The sequence below is a fragment of the Diorhabda carinulata genome, chromosome 1 (assembly GCF_026250575.1).
Source record: "Diorhabda carinulata isolate Delta chromosome 1, icDioCari1.1, whole genome shotgun sequence".
In the NCBI taxonomy this organism is placed as follows: Eukaryota; Metazoa; Arthropoda; class Insecta; order Coleoptera; family Chrysomelidae; genus Diorhabda; species Diorhabda carinulata.
The window spans coordinates 39,315,819-39,337,893 of record NC_079460.1 but is presented as its reverse complement, the minus strand read 5'-3'; the positions used below and the strand labels follow the sequence as shown (position 1 = coordinate 39,337,893).

The window sequence follows — 22,075 nt, the reverse complement described above, 5'->3', positions numbered from 1 at the left end:
AAGTATCTGAAGTTTCCTGATTTTGTCATATGTCACTCAAAAATCTTCGCTCGTAGTCTCAATGTTTTCAGGATAAATTCTGCTTACCAATTAAACATCATATCTCGCAAAAGGGGAGGTCAAAATAAATGATCAAGTTCAATTTTAACAAAAAAACTCGATAACTTTTACTCCCGTAGCGAAGCTCGTACAAATCAAGATCTTGTGTCTTGCCTGTTTGTGCCGTGTGATAGAACAAGACAGTTTCGAATTCATTTATATTTTATTTAGCCTTTACTCTCGACTAATAAATAAGAAATATCAGGTGTTTTAAAATGGCAACTTTTGAACTAATTTCTCCATTTTTTCGATAATCTACCGTAGTTCCATGTATTGATAAGTTCCTTCCAATACAAGATTAGTATATACCTATTAATGTAATGTATGTCTACAACCTATCTAATAGAAATACATAGCATACACACACTTTTAAGACATATGAAATAATAATATTAAATAGTGAATCGAATTAAAAATTTAATGAATTCTACCATTCATTTTTTCTGTCTCTATATAAATTTGGGAACGTTACGCCAAACGGTCTACTTGCGAAAATAACAGATTGTATCTTCCCTCGTTATTTCTCTATTCGCTGGAAATGCTCCAATGGAAACAAGTGTTCGCTTTCGTTACACTTTCCACTTCTCTATTGGCTTTGAATAAAATTGTTTCAGTCCAGATTGCTCGTCCCATTATCCAACGAAATAATTTACAGGGAAAAGTTTCTGTCTAAAATACGTATACTGTGAAAAAATTACCAAAACTACGAGAACTCCCAGATAGTATATATATAAAATAATAATGGAAAGAAACAGAAAATTATTACCCCTAGCTAAATTTAATTTGTTAGAAAACTACTAAAAAATCGAATATGAAACTGAAAAATTCATATTGTTTTCAAATTCACTAGGTGAAATAAGTTTTCAACAATTATCATAAATAACAACGACATTTATAAAAAATATAATTCTTTTTTTATAATTTTTTAATAACAATTATATGACATTTCAACGGCAACGGACACTTATGTCTGGTATTCAATACAATATAACCTAAATGTTACTTACATACGGCCTTCTTTACTTGGGGGTGTCGAAATATGTTGATCAGTTCTTTGAATGATTGTATTAAATCAGGTCCAGGCGATCGGCCACGCCTATGTAACATTATTTGAACTATAAAAGTGGATTCAGACGAAGCAAATCGCACAGTCACAACACAAGAAGTAACTCACAAACATGGCATTCGAAGTAAGTATATGTATTTTATTTACTTAATTTATTATTATTAAATTTGTTCCTTATGACAAATCACAACGTATAATCTCTTTCTTTGTAATGAATTTATATTACTACCACTCTCAATTAAAAGAGTACGAGGACAATAACAAATATTTTTATTTCATAATTTTATTTATAATTTATATTCATAGATTATGTAAATAGATACAATTCGATAGAAATGGTAAAAGAACCTAAATACAAGCTAATTCAAAGTTTCAACAATATTTACGAAAAAAATATTATTTGAAAATGTTTTATTCACGTAGAAAACCGATATCTGTTATTTGGCTCACCCTTTGTATTATTAGTAGGAAATTTAGTCATATCTTTCGTATAAATACTGTTTTTATAACATCATTTTATTGCAGCTCTTGGCTTTTGCTGCTCTCGTATCAGTAGCCCGTGCTGGTATATATGGGGAAACTTACTCCGCTCCATTAGCTTATGCACAACCAGCAACAGCTAAATTAGCTTACTCTGCAGCTCCAGCTGTATCTTACTCCAGCATATCATCCCCAGTAGCCTACGCTGCTCCAGCTGTAGCTAAATTCGCCGCTCCAATCTCATACGCCGCACCAGCAGTAGCTAAAGTAGCATACTCCGCAGCTCCAGCTGTATCTTACTCCAGCATATCATCCCCAGTAGCCTACGCTGCTCCAGCTGTAGCTAAATTCGCCGCTCCAATCTCATACGCCGCACCAGCAGTAGCTAAAGTAGCATACTCCGCAGCTCCAGCTGTATCTTACTCCAGTGTATCAGCTCCAGTAGCTTACTCCGCGCCAGCCGTTGCTCCAGTCTCTTATGCCGCACCAGCCTATAAAGTAGCTACTCCTGTAGCTTACTCTGCTCCAGCTTATAAAGTATCCGCTCCCGTTGCTTATGCAGCTCCAGTAGCCAAAGCTGTTTATGCCGAACCCTCAGCACCAGCTCACTACGATTTCGGATACTCCGTAAATGACCCCCATACCGGAGATAGTAAAACTCAACAGGAATCTCGTCGGGGAGATGTCGTTCAAGGTAGCTATTCTCTCATCGAAGCTGATGGAAGCAAACGTGTCGTTGAGTATGCCGCAGATGATCACAATGGATTCAACGCTGTAGTACACAAAGAACCTGCTGCTGTAGCAGTTAAAGCCGTAGCTCCAGCATATGCTGCTCCTCTTGCATACGCCCAACCAGCTCTTAAAGTAGCTGCACCAGTTGCCTACGCTCAACCCGCCTTGAAAGTATACCACTAGACCTATCTGACGGGATTTTGTAAATACGGTGTATTTATTTTTGAAATATATTTTTAAAGAGTATAAAAATGATTTTATTTCTAGATTTCTGTATTTGAGATTTTCATCGAGTATAGACAACTCAATGCACTTCATTTAAAAAATGATCATATAATCATATTGACGAATTTTGACACTTACTTATATATGTCAATTATTTTTACGAGATTATATTAAAATTAGTTTAATAAGTGAATATCTTAGTTAATTATAGGTCCAAAATATAGTTGTTTTTGATGGGAAAGATGTAAAATAGACATTATTTGTCTACAATTTTCCATATCTTATCTTTTACTTTTTTTTAACTTGAAAGAACAGATATTCGGAAACTGAAGTATAAATCTCGTGATATGCTAGACTGAAACATCAAAATTGATTTAAATGGCAGAAGTACTTTGTCGACCCCTAGTCAGTAGAATAATTCTTATTTTCAGATTGACCAGTAGGCCTATTTTATATATATCATCGACTATATACTTGAATCTCCTCGCCAAATTACTAAATTATTACTGTACGTGATCCACAATAATTATTATTTGTGGAGTTATATTCTTGGCATCTTGTCAACTGTCGATTTAATAACGAAAAACGTTTTGGATATTCAAGCATTTTCATATATAATGTCCATATTATCTTTAGCAATGAGTAATCCGCACAATATACAACTAAGTTTTACAAAGTGGAACAGGTTAAGAAGGAACTAAGTAAAGTTTTCTGAATTTTTTAAATCAAATAAGAAAGTATCAGTTGCGAGTTTGAAGATTGTAGAAATCATTCCTTTTTTTATTATTTTAGGAGAAATGATATTTTTACGAAAGAGATTTCTTGTCCTGCTTATGACTAAATGCAATCAGTACCCATATTGAAATATAACTATATATACTTTCCTTAATACTATAAGCAAGTTGGTTGTTTGTTTTGAAGTATGAGTATGTTTGTGACTGATGTCCAGCGCCATCATTCGTCACTATTTTCTTTGATAATTCTTTTGTATGTGTATGTAGGAACTCTAAGTCTAAAGTCTAATGGTTTCGTTATTTTTAGTCTTTGTGTTTATTCGATGTTGTCAAGAAGGTTCACTACTAGCTCGTTCGGGTGATTATTAAGTCTGTTTAAGTAGCGTTCACTGTAAGCACTTATTCCTTCTTTTACTGAATCCACTTGATGATCTTTCCTGATTTCATTGTTGGGTATAAACCACGGTGCGTCGGCGATTCAGCGTAATATTTTAGATTGAAACACCTCTATAATATAAATTAAGGTGAGATTTGGCTGCTGTCCCCCATAACTGGATCCCATAGGTGCATATTGGCTTGAAGGTGACTTAGTAGACTAAGAGATTATTTGACGAGGATAATATGGATTTACGTCATAGTAACCAATAGTGTTTGCTGAATTTAATTCCTAACTATTTTGGTAAAGATAAGTGTCCTTTGTCTAGCTGGATACCCAGGTACTTTACGCACTCTGTTTGTGGTATGGTGTGTGTGTTTAGCGTTACTGTAGGTGTAACTACTATACATTTTGTGAATTTTGAGTGATTTTGCTTCATTAATTTAGATTCCCCAGATTCTTGTACAGTCGATTATTTTGTTAATGACTGGACAAAAACGTCAAAGATTGAATATCACATTGAACTGTAGACAAGTCACAAGATCCCGAGAGATCAAATTAGATATAAACTTAATCTGAAATCTAGATTGGACCAGACAAAAGGAGTAGAAGTAGGAGTAACAAGGACAAAAATAGTACAAGCGCCTTACTGCCGGAAATAGAAAAAGATATTTGAGTAGAATGAAAATGAATGAATCAAATATTCCAAAGGCATAGTAAACTTTTCCATCATTAGTTTTGTGTTGGTTTGAGTTTACTTCTAAAGTCTGAAAATAAAGTTTTGAATGGCCAAGGACGAGAATTAATAACCAATTTATTAAAAAGCATTAAGCAAGAGGCGGCACGAATAAAACCATTTAAAAAAGTCAGTGTTTGAGTATATTCTCAGTATGCTTTTATTCAAAAATAGAACGATATCCACAATTTCATATTATCAATAAGCTTACGAAATGTTAGTAGAATTTCCAGTGAGTCCAAGTTAGAGGACAAAAAGGCAAACATAATGCAAACGACTTTCTTTTTAAGACTTTCTCTATGTCTATATTTCCTACTCTCCTGGAAGTTCATTCTTTGAGCAATTTTTTTCTTTTCACTCACTAACAAGTTGTAACTTCTTCAGTTACAGCTCTATAATAAATATAAAACAACACAAATTCATGTGAAACAATATATTTAACAATAAATATACACGTGACTAATCATGGCAAACTTCTATACAAATAGATAATATCAATAAGCGTTCTATATTACAGCAGCATTTAAAAAAATGAATAGTAATAAAACACTAGTTTTAATGTAATACGTGACCACAAATTCCCTATTCAGAAAATAACTTCGTTCTGTAAAGCTCAATGATATTGAGCTCCAGTATATCCATTAGAAATTGAAGCGACTTTAACAGATTGTTGTGCGTAAGCAACTGGAGCATGCTGGGTATAAACTGCGGGTTGAGCGTAAGAATATGGAGAAAGTTTAGCTACAGTTTTCACAGCCACACCAGCAGGCTCTTTATGTACAACAGCATTAAAACCATTATGATCATCAGCGGTGTATTCTACTGTACGTTTAGAACCATCAGATTCAACAACGGAGTATCTTCCTTGAACAACGTCACCACGACGAGATTCTTGTTGAGTTTTGCTGTCTCCGGTATGAGGATCACTTACAGCATATCCGAAATCATAGTGAGCTGGTGCTGAGGGTTCGGCATATACGGCTTTAGCAACTGGAGCTGCGTAAGCAACTGGGGTAGGAGCTGCATATGAAACAGGTGCTGAGTAGGAAACAGGAGTTGAGACTTTTGTATATGCTGGTGTTGAGAGACTGCTAGAGTAGGAAACAACTGGTGCCTTAGAATAAGCTAGCCTAGCTACTGCCGGTGCATTATAAGAAATCGGAGCTGCATCTGGGGTAGCGTAAGCTACTGGAGACGATAAACTCGAGTAAGACACAGCCGGAGCTTCTGAATAAGCTAGTTTAGTTACTGCTGGAGCAGCATAGGAGATTGGAGCCTCAATTTTAGCAACAGCTGGACTAGCATATGCTACTGGAGACGATACACTCGAGTAAGATACAGCTGGAGCTTCGGAATAAGATACTTTTGCTTCTGCGGGAGCGGTATAAGAGATTGGAGCTGGGAATTTAGCTACTACTGGAGCAGCATAGGCTAGGCTAGGTGATACACTGGAATAAGATACAGCAGGAGCTCCAGAATAAGTTACTTTAGCTACAGCAGAACCAGCATAAGACAAAGGTGACGAGTAAGCATCATTTATAATTCCAGCTTGAGCTACTGCGAGCAAAACAGCAAAGGCTGCGAACTGTAAGAAAAAAAATATTTAGCAAAAAATCTAATTTATTTTATTGGACGTGAAAAGAATTGATAACAAACACAAAAAAACATGATTTCACTTATTAGGAAAAACTGAAAGATGTTTGTTCAATTTTCAGATGAAAATCTACATTATATTATAAATAAAAATGGTATATGTCATGTACAATTTTTCAGCAGAAAATTATTAAGAATAATTTGTTGAAAAACAAATTTTTAAAAACACGTGAAAATATATTATCTAAATATGATTACAATTAACAAATAATTGAATAAATGCAGCAAAATTGGTTTGAACTTTCTCAAATAATCTCAATGGGCTCTAAAAGCTCCTGTTTTTAAAATGTTACTGTGCTCAATTAAATATACTGTAAACATTTCAAAATACTGTCATTTTCAAATGAAAAGAACTGAATAATCAGTTTCTATAATGATAGAAATATTTAATAAAAAAACAATTTTAGAACCAAAGTAAATTCGAAATTACACATTACACCTGAAAAATGAAATTGGAACTACACTCACTTTGTATGCCATGTTTGTATGATGTCGACTGTGAGTTTCTTTTCAATGGCATCGGATTTTATACTCTTTTAATTAAGACCATGGTGGAGGCGAGGCTCAGTTGGCCCGGGCCTGCTTACAACAACCTTTCACTACAAATTCAGTAGAATTTGAAACTAAATAATCAAAACATATTATTTGTATTTTGTCGGCATTTTCAAATGAAAATAGTTTTGTTTTACAAATGCGTGCAGTTACCGAACTAACCATAGACGATGAGGAAAAATTTGAACGATAAATTCAATTTCATATTAGGGAAATAATCAATATATTAAAAATACTCAAATTAATACTAGAAAACAAAGAATTATTTGACTAATTCTAACACTATGATTATTCTTACAACGAACATACAGGCAATGATTGACAGAAATGTGTAGAAAAAGAAATATGATGAATTGATATAGCGAATAATATTCAAAAAACCAGTACAAGAGGAGAATAGACCAAGAAAAACTATGTTTACAGATAAAATCAGAAGAAAAAGAAGATAAAAAGCTTGGAGATACTCACGATAGACAGTACAGCTGTGTGCATCTGAAAATGGAAGAAATAAAGAAATACTCCTATATTGTATGAAAAAGCCGTAGTACGAATCATACCCCGTTTTTCTTGTTATATTGAACATATGAAAAACTCAATAATCTTTGAGATATCGATTTTTTGAAAAATATACAACATAAATTGGAATAGAAAGCGAAATTCGAAATATTTTTCGGCGTACATAATTTATATCGAAAATTAGGCATTGTGAAGTTACACAAATCATTGACAACAGATGGTTTACTAGAGAATAATCAAATCAAATCAAATCAAATCAAATAAAGATATATTCCTCACATTTCTTGAGTTTCGTTAATAAATAAATATGAAGTAGTTAAGAATATGCTCATATTCAACCACAATGTTCCATCCAATGTTTCTATCATCACCATTGTTTTATTATAATACTCAGTCACTTCTTACAACAATGACTTTTCTCCCTACTGAACCAAAATCAAAACTCCGAATTCTGTTTCTCAATTACTGGCATCTTTACTGATCCCTCCACTTCGTTTACCATCTTTTCCTCCTCCTATAATCGATATATCACTCTAAGCATGTTGTAGCACACTTCGAGAGAAAGCGGTTCCAGAAATTCTATATAAAAAATATTTCGAATTGATACCAGATTCCGGTGTCGGGTGCGTAGTAACGTAAATTTCAAGCTCGTAAGTTCGCTTGCCTTCGACGTGTACTTTATACATATATTTGCGTCAATTCAATGAATTAAAAGCATTGTTATCGACCATCACAATCGTAGAAGATATTTTCAAAGCTCTCTTATTCGTCATATATCAGTCCCTCTTATCTGGCTTCTATCTTACACCAGAATGAATGGACATTTTACTGCAGATCTCCATGCCAAAGAAGCCTCAATACTTAAAAAATCATCAAGTTTGTAAAAGACCTGTGCTCAACTTCATCCAAGATTCTTGGTGTGATCTATGGCGCAACAGTATGAAAGCACTTCATAACTTCCAACTATGCCAATAAGAAAACTTCGCATAAGCTACAGTAAACTTACTTAAGGATATTTGATGTTTTAAGAAAATCATCCCGTTTGTCATAATTGTGAAGCTACTATATCCGTCAAGCATTACACTAACCGACCGACAACAATACTCTATCACATATGAGTAGTTTGATCTGAATCCTAACCCTTAACTGTGAAACGAGATCAAGAAATTTCCGCAGAGCTACCAAACTTTACCACAAAATATAATTGCAGCTGACGGAATAGGGGTCTATGTTACATTTTTTAATTCTGTTTGGTTTATGGAATTGGAGATTATAAATTCTAGAATAAGAGTTTTTTCCCAAGCTCTACCCGGGTGTGGGCAAAGTTAAAACAAGGATTTATCTGTTTGTAAGCCTCATCTGTTGATAAGTTGGAATAGAGATCTATGTAACAAACAACGGATAAAAATTGAATATTGTATAAAAATAAAAATAGCTAAATGGGTCGAAAATGTCAAACCCGGCCGAAAACCAGCGAGTTGATACTATTGGTATGTGACCCATGATTTTCTTCAAAGAACAACACACTAAATCGATTGAAATAACCATTCGATTCAAAATTAGTCTAAATTAACCAAAAGAAGCACCATGAGCAAGTAGCTCCAAAAATTCGTTCACAAAGTCATGCTGTATGATTGAAATTGTGCCTGGGAAGATTTCCATTCCAATTCCAAGAAAAATTTTAAGATTTGACTGCTGTATACTGGTGAGCTCTGATAAACAGGTTTGAACAGTGAACTGTCACAAAATTAGTAATGAGACCTTGGAATAGGGTCCATGAGCATCGTCGAATTTGAGTTGTGTGGTACCTATAAGACCTGTATTAAAATGTTTCTTCTGGGAAATACGAATTGGCTAGATACTTCAATTATGTAAATTTGTGACATTTTCTATTAGTTCAAATGAACTTATTTAATTTTTGATCGCGTGTGGCCAGCGCTGACGAGGCAAATTAGACTAAAGTAAAAAATAGTTTTAATGTTTTCTTATATTTAATTTTTTATTATCCCACAAAATTCGAAATTCAATTATACCATGGTCATCAAAGAAATGAACTATAACTCTAAGCTTAATCCAAAAAACACGAAAACTTCGTGTATACATTATTTGATTATATAACAGGAGATCACAAAAGTGGGTAAGTACATTTAATCACAAAAATCATTTTTGTTGTGACAACTAAACGACGAAAACAGTTTCGACAATCTCTTTGAGTGGGTTTTTCAAATAAAAAATTCTTTGTGCTTCCTTGACTGTAAATTAAATTGAAAACAAAATTGAAATGAGCAACTACAATAAAACAATTTATAGATATGGCGAAACAAATGTTAGATAAGAATTTAGATCATATATTATTATGGACTACATGTCAATCCAGAGTATTTGAATAGATTACGAAGTTGTCGTAGATATTTACATTAAATATGTGGCCTTTTTCAGTCCTCTAATTTGATGTGTCATTGGCAAATAATAATTTATTGCTATGAATGTAAATAATGCTCCAGTTTCCAAGAAGTAACGTTTTTAAATTTTCCCTTTTTGTAAACCCACTGGAAGTATTGTCGTTTCAGCTTATAGATTACCTTTATAGGCAACAACAATTACAGATTGGATCATTGTACTTTTTTTATTTTTTGCTTTAATTAAAGTAAGACAATAAGCCATATAAACACGAACGTTACAAAACTCGTTCACATTTACAATACATTTTACCAATTAAAAAAACAAACCTATGCAAGCAAGCAAAAACTCAACTTGTGTAATATAATACATTTAGTGAAATAAACAATAACATAAATATTTCATGCATTATCGTACTTAAGTTACCAAGCGAAAGGTCCGTAGATAGACAACAAAACAAATTCTGATCAATTTAAAAAAACTCGAAATCTATCTTTTATATAAATAAATTTTATGTATGGTCCTAAATTCAGGAAATATTACACTCAGACCAAAAAATTGTTCATCCATAAGAAAATTTTTTCAAAGTTATTTTGAAAATTGATCTCAATACGAACCGGCAACGAGAAATGTAAGTTAGTTATGTGTTAATCTTTCTTGGCTACGATCAGATATGGAAATAAAGAGAAATGATAGAGATCAAAATGCTTCAAAGTATGAAAACACTTGAATAGCATAAAATTAGAGAATAGTGGAGTAAATTAAGTATAATAACATCGAAAACCAATAAAAGTGATATTGAAGAAAGGTTTTTAAGTAGATTGGAATACCTAACAAGAATGACAAAAAAACATTATCTTTTCTTTGAAGCTCTACCTACTGCCATTGCTGATTTCACAACTATACTATTTCCCAATCCAAAAGTATTTTACACATACTGGCATATTAAACCCTCTAAATATTGTGCAGTATGTTCCAGTAACTTTATATTTGGGTTAAAGTGTTTATTGAAAACGCTGTTAACATTATATAATTTTGCCTAACCAAGTTAGGCTTGCCGCGAAATTCCTGGAATCTCTGCATCTGAATCATGGACAAATGCATATAGAATCAATAATTATCTCAGTAGAATTAATTAATCACAAACATGCGTTTTAATTGTGTGAAAACGTTAAGAAATTTCCGTACAAATCATGGCCAAATTATTATTATAGTTTCCACTTGTGTCCAACTAGTAGAATGCAATTATTATACCAAATTACGGTACTAGAATTTCTAGAATGAACATAAACATTAACAAAACAGGACTTGATTATATCCATTAAGGCGATGATTTAAAAGCTGTAGTAATTACACGATGCATCATATTTGTATAGTGGTATACAAGCTTTAGTCACATGTTCTGGAAATGTGTGAAAATAAAGAAAGAATATAATCGAAAATAATCAGTGTCCATCTTGCATAATTATTGTGACAGAGTTTTTGGACTGGACACCACATTCCATAAACACAATTTTTCTTATAATGTTCAGAAGTTGCGGCGATTAAAATTGGAGAGCTAAGCATTGTTACATTATCTAAAAAGCAACCAGAGAAGTTTATGAGAAAACTTTTCTCCAAAATTTTGGTTCGTTCAATTATTACGCACACCTTGTATGATGGTTTCACAACCTATCTACGTGAGGACACTTTCATTAATTTTACTCAAACAAAATCCCTTGTGAAACCGAATCGAATTCTAAAAAAAAATAAGTGGTTCGGTTAAATTGAATATTGTATCTGTTATTTATAGGCCTATTGCGAAATTTGACAAATTGCTAATCAGATTAAATGCTGCAAATCATGATATGTGGGCAACAAATTTATGTTATGGGCAACCGAGAGTTGTTAAAACCATTTTCAATATTTATGACAGTTACAATTATTGCATATCGAAAATCATATGGTTCACAGTGACGGAGACAATTTTATGAAATAAAATATTATGAAGAAAAAAGATAAATTTTAATAATAAGAAGAATAATTTCGTTTAGTATGTTAATATCAATCTCACTATAAGCATTACCAAAAGGAATGGGATGAAAATAGTTTAAGCACAAAAATATTCCTTTGCATTTCAAAGAAATTTAATTGAGGCAATAAACTAAAAAAGATGTAAATCAATGGAATTAATCAATCTACAAAAAAATGATGAGAACTATTTTCACGAGTAGTCGTTCCAGCAAATGTTTCCTACTAATTATTAGGTTTTCTGTAGATGCGGAAAAGCCACATAAGTATATTAATAGAATTATGACGGTTAATTCGGATACAACAACAAAATGTAGTAGAAAATTCGTAGCTCTTCGAAATTGTTTGAGACTATTCAATACTATTTCAAATGTTCATTTTATTAGTAACACTTCTATCAAATTATGATCAATATGAATATATTTGTCGTATTTCAAAATATTATAAATAACATCAGATTAAATACCATTAAAATCATTGAGGTTTTAGTAATTAGCCAATCCTGTTTTCGACCGGGTCTCAGTAGTGCAACCACATTACTGGAGATTACCAATGTTATCTTTCAAGAAGTGATGGTATTGCTATATCTGAATGACATAAATTTATATTTGAATTATCTAAAAAATGGAATCATACGATAATTGAATACATAACAGATCCAATATTATTATGCGGCACGTAAATGAGTATGGAGAAATGATCAAATACGTAACGAAAGAGCCATAACTTTTGTTCGTACTTGTATTATGTAACCGTTACATTTTCGAGTATGGAGCACGCTATGCACCTACGATATTATATAGTACAGTCAAAAGTAATCTATACTCTGATTACGAATCCTAAACCAGAACGGGAATTGTTCAATTTTCGGTAAAAATTTTAATTCCAAAACTAAACCTAAAAAGACCTTTGATTTTCATTACTTTAATTTCGTGAGTTAATTTTTAAATTTTAATACTACTGATCGCATTTACCCTCCTGTAAACTAGGGTAGAAAGAATCCTATCATATGTCTATGACCCAATTACTTCGATCAGTTTCCAATTAACAGTGAAATAGATCAAGATCGTGTTAGCCCGATCAAAATTTCTGAAATGTCCTTATACCCATTAAGCATTCTTCGCGATTCATTCACGCCAATGTTTCATTGTACAGCTACCTTAAATATGTCAAATATTTGAATATGAAATCTCCGAATCTCCGAAATATCATTTGCTTCCGATTCTACCTCTTTCCTCTTTGGAAATATGGGATTATATATTGGATTATAATCTTGAGGAGTGTGTGGTAGTCTATCCTGCCTCATTCACATTACTGTCCGTACCAGACCAATTGTCTTTGTCCAATTTATTCTCTATCATTCACTTCCTCGCCGTATTCTATTTTCAAATCAATGTTACCTATTAATACCGCGTGGTATAATAGAATTCACGCTTTTCATTGTTTGGTGCTCTACTTTTAAGTTTGTCTCTGGTTTTCCCATCAACCAGTTATTTAACATCCAATATTTTTATGCACTTCAATAGTTTTTTCATATTGTACCTGATATGTTCCCCATCATAAGCAAGCATTAATTGGTCGTCGGGGAAATATAAATATACTTTGATTAATACTACAATTAATTTAAATTTACTGTACTATTGCAAATTTGAAATGGAGTTTCTTGGCAACAAAATTGGTCCACACCTAACTGCAAATGGTGTTTCAAGTATCTAAACGTACCATTCAATAAAATAACGATATCATTAACGTAAGGTATGTATACTATATTGAAGTTGCTCCAGCTAAATAGAGTAATATGTTAAATAACCGACCAGCACTAAAACAAATCACTTAACTATATAAATAGGTTCTGATTACGAGTCAGAAAGTAATTTTAATTTTTTTTTGTTTTTTTTTATTTACTATAGATGGATTCTAAATGCAGTAATATAAAGAAATACCTGATTGCGACGACTTCTTAGAGCAGATACTCTGTTTATCTAACAGTTTAGTAAACATAATAGCGATAAAATAGATCGGCTTCTGAGTTGAAGGAAATATTCTACATTTTTAGAATTTTGACCTAAATATTCACCGTTCCATACAAAAGTGGAAGAAAGAAATATATTGTAATTCAGAAAAATATTATGTAGTATAGATAACATATGTTAATGATTAATGGTAGAAGTACTATATGCAACACTATTTAATAGAGCCTTCGAAAAGAATAATAGAAGAGGCCGCAATCAAAAGAAGCTTCGCACAAAATCAAGTTGAGAATCTACAAAGCAGACATTAAACTGTTGTTACATACGCCGCAAAACTGTGTCTTACGAAGGAATAAGAAGAAAACCTTTAAACATTTGAAAGGAAAGAAAATATAGAAGGCTAATGAATGAGAAACTAAAAGAGATGATGGAAGGACATAGTTAAATTTATAAAATCCCAGAGATGTTATCGACACGTCCAAGTGGACTGCATAGAATAATGCTGAAGGACTAAGCGATAGAAGACATTAAAAAATTGAATATTCAGAAAGCTAGACACAAGTTCAACATAAGGAGATAATGGACCAGAATAACAGAAAAAGCTTATAGCCATAAAAATCTATAAAAAGAAGAGAGAAGATGATAAGAATCTATGCGGAACGATTCGCCGCAATAAGAATCCGAAGAGCTACGAAGAGCAATCCAATTCCCCTCGGAATGTATAGTTTTTGAAAAAGTCAAAAATATTGACGTTTCGGGGATAACCCACACAATTTCATCATTAAACCGAACGGTCTATAATTTGAAGAAATCTACTATAAAGTGTGTATCTAAATCAGCTTATTTTCTTCAACTATTACTCACCTTTCGTAATCAGTGTAATTATTCATAGCAATTTATTAATACATGACCTCGTCTAAAGTCAATGACATATTTGTGAATGAAAGAAATTGATACATTAGATCATTGTAGATAAATTCAGAGTAATGGTAAATGCGTGTCCTAACTGTTGGGTGTTGATGTAAGAACTCAACTTTTTTTATTCACAATTTATTCCGCGACCTTTGAATGACAGGGATATCTTAGTCAAGGTGAAATCTAGATCCGGTCAGACTAGCCAATGTGTTAGCGCAAATGCGACAATTCGAAATTAAATATTTTTTTGAAAAAAAGTTCAACTCCTTTCTGCAGTAAAAAAACAACTACAAGAATCTTGTACTAAACAGATCCAATCTATATAAATATAGATTTTCGTATTATTTTCCTCATAAATCTCATTTTGTTAACGAGTTTGTGGTCAAAAACTATTTGAACAGCCAGAACATTTTCCATAACTACTCAATCCGATTTTTGAGATGATATTTGTATAAATAGATTACTTGTTGGCAAAATCGTAAGAACCTTGCCTTAATGCAGTACAATAATATTTTTTCAAAAAAATATAAGATAAGAATTACAGATTTGAATTTTTTCCTCAATTTATGCAATATTTATAACCTTATGGAAGCTACAAAAGTCATTTCGTTTCAAGATGCAGAGTCTCCGTCTGAAAAAAATGTCGTTCTTGATCCAAATAGTCTTTTAAAAGGCATTTATCAATTTTATTCGTAACAAACCACGTTAGAAATATATTTGCCAGATTCGAGTTCTAGGTAATATGATTAGAAAGGTCGAATTCAATGACATTACCAGCAAAATATTAGTAAGTGATGTGAAGTCTATTATTTTTTACCGGTATGATTAAGTATATCGAAACAACTTAACGGTTAATTATTTATGTGTTTTTATCCAGTGCTAGATATAATAAAAAATGTGGTCGATGATTGGCACGAAATCTCTACAAACTAATCGCACTCCTGCTGATAGTGCTTTGAGGCGCGGTCCTTTCACATCATCAACGTGAATCCACCTGATAAACGTTGCCAAGTTTATTCATTTTATTATTACTCATGTAACCATTCCACTCAAACGTTTAAATTTAAAAAATCCTTAAGGCTTAAGTACCCGGGAAACGTATGCAAGCTACAAACCAGCTTTTTTACAAGCATCTCGTGGACTAGTCTAGTGCACTCATCTGCTGCTTTTAAAACTCTATGCAAAAAGCTGAGTATTGAATAGAATGGCTTTCAAACCTACCACGTGCTCTTTTTACACCTTCTAGGAGGTTAATGACCTCGACGGTGAACGTGAGCTTACGAAAATTTTTGGTTTATTGCTTATATTATACATTTATATAAATTCAATTGCTGCTGAAACTTTTTTTAACATTGATAAAAAAGCGATTAACTACTGTCAAAACTTGACAGTTCTTGATGGCAACCCCTCGCAACGCAGCTCTGCACTATCAATTCCAAAGTTGAAATAATGGTTCACTCAAATTAATTAAAAACGTGTGAGCCCGGAAAATTTCGAAAATTCTGCACGTCTAGTTAAGGTCCCCCTGGTGAGTCCGTTAATCAATAAAGTCATAGTTACGTTTTTTTAGACGCGACATAACTTCTTAAGCAATCACTGGCAAGTATGGCAACGTATTGGTTGGATTTATTGAAAATTAGAAAAAAAACATCACATTTGGAGGAGAACAATGCAAGGGTACATGAATTAGGCTACCCAATCCGCCTCGGATGACTATTTCTTGTTCCCAAATCTGAGTAACTGGCTCGGCAAAAAAGATTTGACTGCTCGAGTCATTCTAAACACAATAAGTTGAAACGTAAAGGTACGTTTACAAACATATACTAAAGGTGGAGTGATAACGACAATTACAGCAAAGTGGGCAACTTCATGATCTAATATATCGAAAAAAAAATACCAAACCTAAATTATCAGTTCCCTGGAGAATTAAAAAAAAATATGAAAAAGAAACCCGGCCGAGGCAAAATAGCGATGCTACTAGTCACTATTTTCAAAATTAGTAATATTTGAACATTATATTTCATTGGTGTTTTGACAACCCTGGCTCTATATTATTTAACAATGGCATGCTACCTGAGTGCAACTCAAGGCCGATTGAAATCACTTTCGATTTTTATCCGTATTATGTCATACTCCATAAGGCGTGCCTATACATGTGTCTGTAAAATAAACGTAAGGAGTAATTTTCGATCCATGCCAATAAAATTTTAATATAATAATGGAAAGTTTCGAAGGAGGTGCAAGGGCATACTTAATTACGCCTTAAGAACAAAATGAAACAGCGATGTAGATAATAAATTTATTTTTATGGTTTATCATTGCTCTCGAGCTTGTTGTGTAAATAGCTGGCAGCTAGCCAGCTTCAGGTTACGTTTCCTGTCAACAGTTTGACGAAGTCCTCTTCCCTTCTTCCCCTCATATTCTGAGACAGGAAAATTGGATATTTAAGAATCATCGTATGAACTCAACTCGCTTTACTGTCCCTGTAAAATGTTAATCTCAAATAAATAACACTAGCTTACAGTACACTATACCCTTAAATGATAAAAATCATACAAAAAGTAAGTAGCTCGAGCTGTTTTAAGCGTAGATTTGACAAAAACAAGTCATAGGTGAATATTATCAACCACAAAATTCGTGTGTTGCCGCCCCTCGCTCGAATTACAACTTCCATTCGTCTTGTAAGGTTTCTAAACAGGCTCTGGATGCATCCTTGCGGTATGTTTTCCCAGAAGTTAAAAAGAACATTTTTAAGATCATCTAGTGTTGTCATTGGTGCCGGATATTGCTAAATTTGCCATCCTAGATGGTCCCAGACATGCTCTATTGGGTTAAGGTCCGGGCTACGTGCAGGCCAATTCAGGGTGGGTATCTCGACCTCTTTTAAGTACTGCCGAACCACTCTAGCAGCGCACAGAGTTGTCACCGATATGAGGCATATAGGTCACTACATAGGGTTCTCAGATAGAGCCACCACCAAAGCTTTCAGTTTGACTAAAATTAACCTAATCGTGCTGTTCACCACGTCGCTTATATATTGGTACACGCCTATCTGATGAATACAGACAAAATCTTGATTCATCCGTGAATAAAATGTTGGACCAATCTTGAATATTTCAATTTGCGTGTTCTCGAGCAAATTCCAATCTTGCTGCTCGATGTTCTCTGGTAAGACGTGGACCTCTAGCTGGCACTCTGGCTCGTATGCCTAATTCTTAACGCCGTTAAGCTCAAATAACGATCATCTACTACCGAAGTTATCCTTCCGCGGCCTTGTCCGGGTCTTCTGGTTAGCTGCCATGTTTCTTGGTAGCGAATAACAACGCTGGATATAGTGCTTTGTTGAACTCCAATTACCCCGGTGACGTATCTTTGACTGCGGCCATCTTGTATGAGCGCGATGATTCTAGTGGCTTCTTCATGTCTTCTTAAACGTTGATGCACATCCATTATTAACAAAATAAATTTAAGTTTTCACTATACAATAACACAATTTGTTTAGAAAGTTCTCGATCTCAATGCATTTTCCAAGACAGAAATGATTTACTCGAGCATTTTTGCTTCCAAAGTTGTTTCATATACAGATTTTCCCAAAAAAGTAAAATTAAGTATTAAAAACATCTTAAAATACCAGTGATGCGATAATTTTTGTGGGGTGTATGGTTAAGTTTTGTAAATATTGTGATTCATATTATAAACCAAGCAGAATTTTGTTGTTGTTGCTGGCATATATTTGCAAAAATTTAAAAAAATTCTAATTGACAATTAGCACTATTAGCCTTAACCCCTGAACTTCTGTATAAGACTTTCCTATAAACAATATCATTTATTACAGGAAGCCGATAATATAAAATTAATCTCCCTTATTTTCAAATATCATATATGTAACGCACCAAGTTTGCAGAATTAAATGAGTTTTGACATAATAAAAATGTATAATTAAAAATAACGATCAATATAATTACGAGAGGCAAATTAAAACAAAAAATTAAATCACCTTCATTCAAGATTTATAATCTTTGTAAATATTTTTAATAACGACCAGTTACCACACAATCATGATTAATTAATTACGGGTTATTTCGCTATATGTGTATTCGCAAAATAAATTTAGAATATTTACAAGAAAATTAACACATTTAAACTAGGTAGAAGCATATCAGTCCGATATTCTCGTATATTATAACAAGTTCATGTTGGATTTAATGTTAATTTGCCTTATATGAATTAATCGTAAACCAATATTTGTTGATAAATTATCATCATTTTGCAATAAAATATATACTGGTATTTTATAGACGCCTCGAGTCGAGAGAATCATTTAATTTTAATAGGTGTATTGAGTAATAATCTGAGATTATAATATTGTAGATAAGACAGTCGAAAATTACGACATTAAAAAATCTTTCAGTAGTTCAGTATAATACAAACAAAATTCACCCCAAAATCATATTATTTTAAGAAAAATAGGTTTTTTACGTTAGTATTTTGAGTTTGTAGAAAGGAACTTGAAATTCACCACGAAAAAGGCCAAGACTGTCATGGCGTCTTGAATAACGTCACTTTTCTGATTGGTGTTCAATGTCACGTGATTAAACACCTCATTTTGTCGATTTTATTTTCCAAAAATATATTATTAATCTTCTATTATTTTTGTAGAAAAGTTGATTTTTTTATTTACCAATTACTATGGTTATCAATAGAAAGAAAGCCATCCGATTTATTCTTAGTGGGAACAAACCTATTTGAACACATTCCGAATGTATTCTGAATATTTTTTGGATGTTGTTATTCAGAATATATTCCACCACGAACGATTCATGAACTTCTAAAATTGTAATTTGAATTTAAAACTAGCTAGGAGAATAAAATGTATATAATTAACTGGCCAAATGTTTATTTTTAATATTGGTAAATATTCAGTCAACTACCACGTTTTTGGAATACAAATACATAGAAAACCACATAGGTTAAAGGTTATTTCGCGGTAAATATCACAAAAAGGATGAATGGCACATGCGCCAGATTAAAAATCCTTATCCATGTCCGAAGATACATTGAACGTAGTCAGAACACGTTCGGAATTAGAAATCTGTGCTCCACGAACACAGTATTTTGAATCCAGTCTTATAAGCACTGCGAACGCTCAATTTGCGCATGAATCTGGGGACAGAACATATTCAGGATATCTATCGCGAACAAAGCTATTGAAATAATGAATGTAACAAGTTGGTATTAATTGACCAATCCAGTTACTCATCATTAAGTTATACTTTACGTCAAGTTATAAGTAACACTTGCGCATAACATCCACGAAAAAAGATTTTGTTTCTACTCGACGGTGTGAGGAGTTGGTGTACTTTGAACTCTTCACATAATGCCGCATTGTGCGCTTTGGTGTTGTAAATGGAAAATTACCACTAAAACTGAACTGAAATACTCATTTCTAACTACACAACGCAACGTTTGGATAAAACGTTCATTGCCAACAAAAACAAATATTACAAGTAAGCACTTATCTAGAACATTTCTTGGAACTACTTATAATCCTAATTTTTGAGTGCACCATCAAAGTATTATTATAAACTGTCTATACTTAACTCCTTTTCAATTGTTTTTCGAAAAATATTTCCAGTTTTTAATAAGATTCTGAAGTGTTTCAAAATTAAATAGTAACTGGTAACAAAGTTTTTATTCGAGTCAAAGTATGGAGATTTCCATCTTTAAACCACGTCTAACTAAATAGAGAATTTCAAAAATTCCGATGGATGTATCTCTCTTGTGTTAATTTCACTGACAAGCAAATTATGACAATTTTTATAAAGGATCCTTCAGTTTTTTATTTTATTTGACCCTTTTTATATGTTTTTGTTGCTAAATTGTATTAATATTATTATATTTTCAACATGATATAAACATTAAAACGATTGTATAATTTGATTTATTCGAAATCAAAAAAAATTAACACGGTTATCAAATTGAACAATGGAACAAAAGAAAAACGCCCAATAATGTCATACGACATCCTGCAATAATTGGCGTTGGCCAAATATGTCTAACAGGTCAATGCCAACAATAAGAACTAATGTATAGCATTTTCCATTGATTCGCGGTTTGTGAGTGAAAGTAATCTAAAATCGAACCTCGGGCCAAACATATTCGCTATATATACCATGCAACCATTGAAAAAATTATCAAAGTATCACCAAACAAGCAAACATGGCATTCAAAGTAAGTTTGCAGTGTACGGCAGTGCACAAAATTTTTAATAATATTTTTTTCTTAGAGAGAAACTAACTCGTCAGTATTTTTTTGAGATTATTATATAATCAAAAAAATTAGAATTTATTCCAAATATTTACATATTTATAATGACTTTTTTATTTTTAGCTCTTAGCTTTCGCCGCCATTGTAACAGTAGCCCGAGCTGGTATCCTTGGAGAAGCCTACACGGCACCGTTGGCTTACGCACAACCAGCAGTAGCTAAGGTAGCTTACTCTTCAGCCCCAGCTGTATCTTACTCCAGTGTATCATCTCCAGTAGCTTATGCTACACCAGCTGTTGCTAAATATTCTAGACCCATCTCATACGCCCCTCCAACTAAAGTAGCTTACTCCTCAGCCCCAGCTGTCTCTTATGCCAGCGTATCATCTCCTGTAGCTTACGCTACACCAGCCGTAGCTAAATATGCTGCTCCAATTTCTTACGCAGCTCCAGCTTATAAAGTAGCCGCTCCAGTATCCTACGCAGCTCCAGTATCCTACGCAGCTCCAGTAGCCAAAGCTGTTTATGCCGAACCTTCAGCACCAGCTAACTACGATTTCGGATACTCCGTAAGCGATCCCCACACCGGAGATAGTAAAAGCCAACAAGAATCTCGTCATGGTGATGTCGTTCAAGGCAGCTACTCCCTTATCGAAGCTGATGGTAGCAAACGTACCGTTGAATACACTGCTGACCCCCACAATGGATTCAACGCTGTAGTTCACAAAGATCCTGGTGTAGCTGCTGCTCCAGTTGTTGCAAAAGTAGCTGCTCCAATCGCTTACGCTCAACCAGCCTACAAAGTAGCCAGCCCTCTATCTTACGCTGCTCCATTGGCCCACGGAGGATACTACCACTAAACGATGACCATATACCTATACTATATTGTATATACAGTTAACTTATTGGAATAAAGACTGTTAAAAAAATAAATGCTAATCATAATTATTCTAAAAATAAATTCCAAATACTTCAAAGTATTCAAAATAAGCGTCTTCGTACTACCTTTTGGAAAAATCGTTGCAAACTGTCACATTTTGGTTACATATACGTATAAGATTTCAGTCGTGGTATAGTGGAATAATGCTCTGTATGCATTATTCTAACCTAACCATTCAGACTGGGTGCGAAAAATAATCGAAAAATTGGAATTCATCTCATGTTTGATTTAAACTTTCAACATACACTCTTGAATCAGTCGTCAAGCTATATGTTCCTTTGATATAATATTTTTAAGTTTGCAGGAGGCAGAGGAAAGACTGGGCTGATACTAGGCTACGTTTTCTCAAATAGTTATTTATCTGTAAATAGAATGTCCAGAAGTCTTCTACCAAATGCAAACGAGA

The 22,075-nt window shown here is 33.3% G+C and overlaps 1 protein-coding gene across 1 annotated transcript; it reads left to right on the top strand.

Annotated features, from left to right (window-relative positions):
- Nucleotides 1-1,253: 1,253 nt before the first annotated feature.
- On the top strand, nt 1,254-21,656 carry LOC130895089 (calphotin-like). Its single transcript, XM_057802221.1, has 5 exons — nt 1,254-1,289; nt 1,691-2,548; nt 7,038-7,129; nt 20,665-20,695; nt 20,855-21,656. The coding sequence occupies exons 1-5, from the start codon at nt 1,278-1,280 to the stop codon at nt 21,587-21,589; spliced, it is 1,728 nt and encodes a 575-aa protein (XP_057658204.1). The 5' UTR covers nt 1,254-1,277; the 3' UTR covers nt 21,590-21,656.
- The last annotated feature ends 419 nt before the right edge of the window (nt 21,657-22,075 follow it).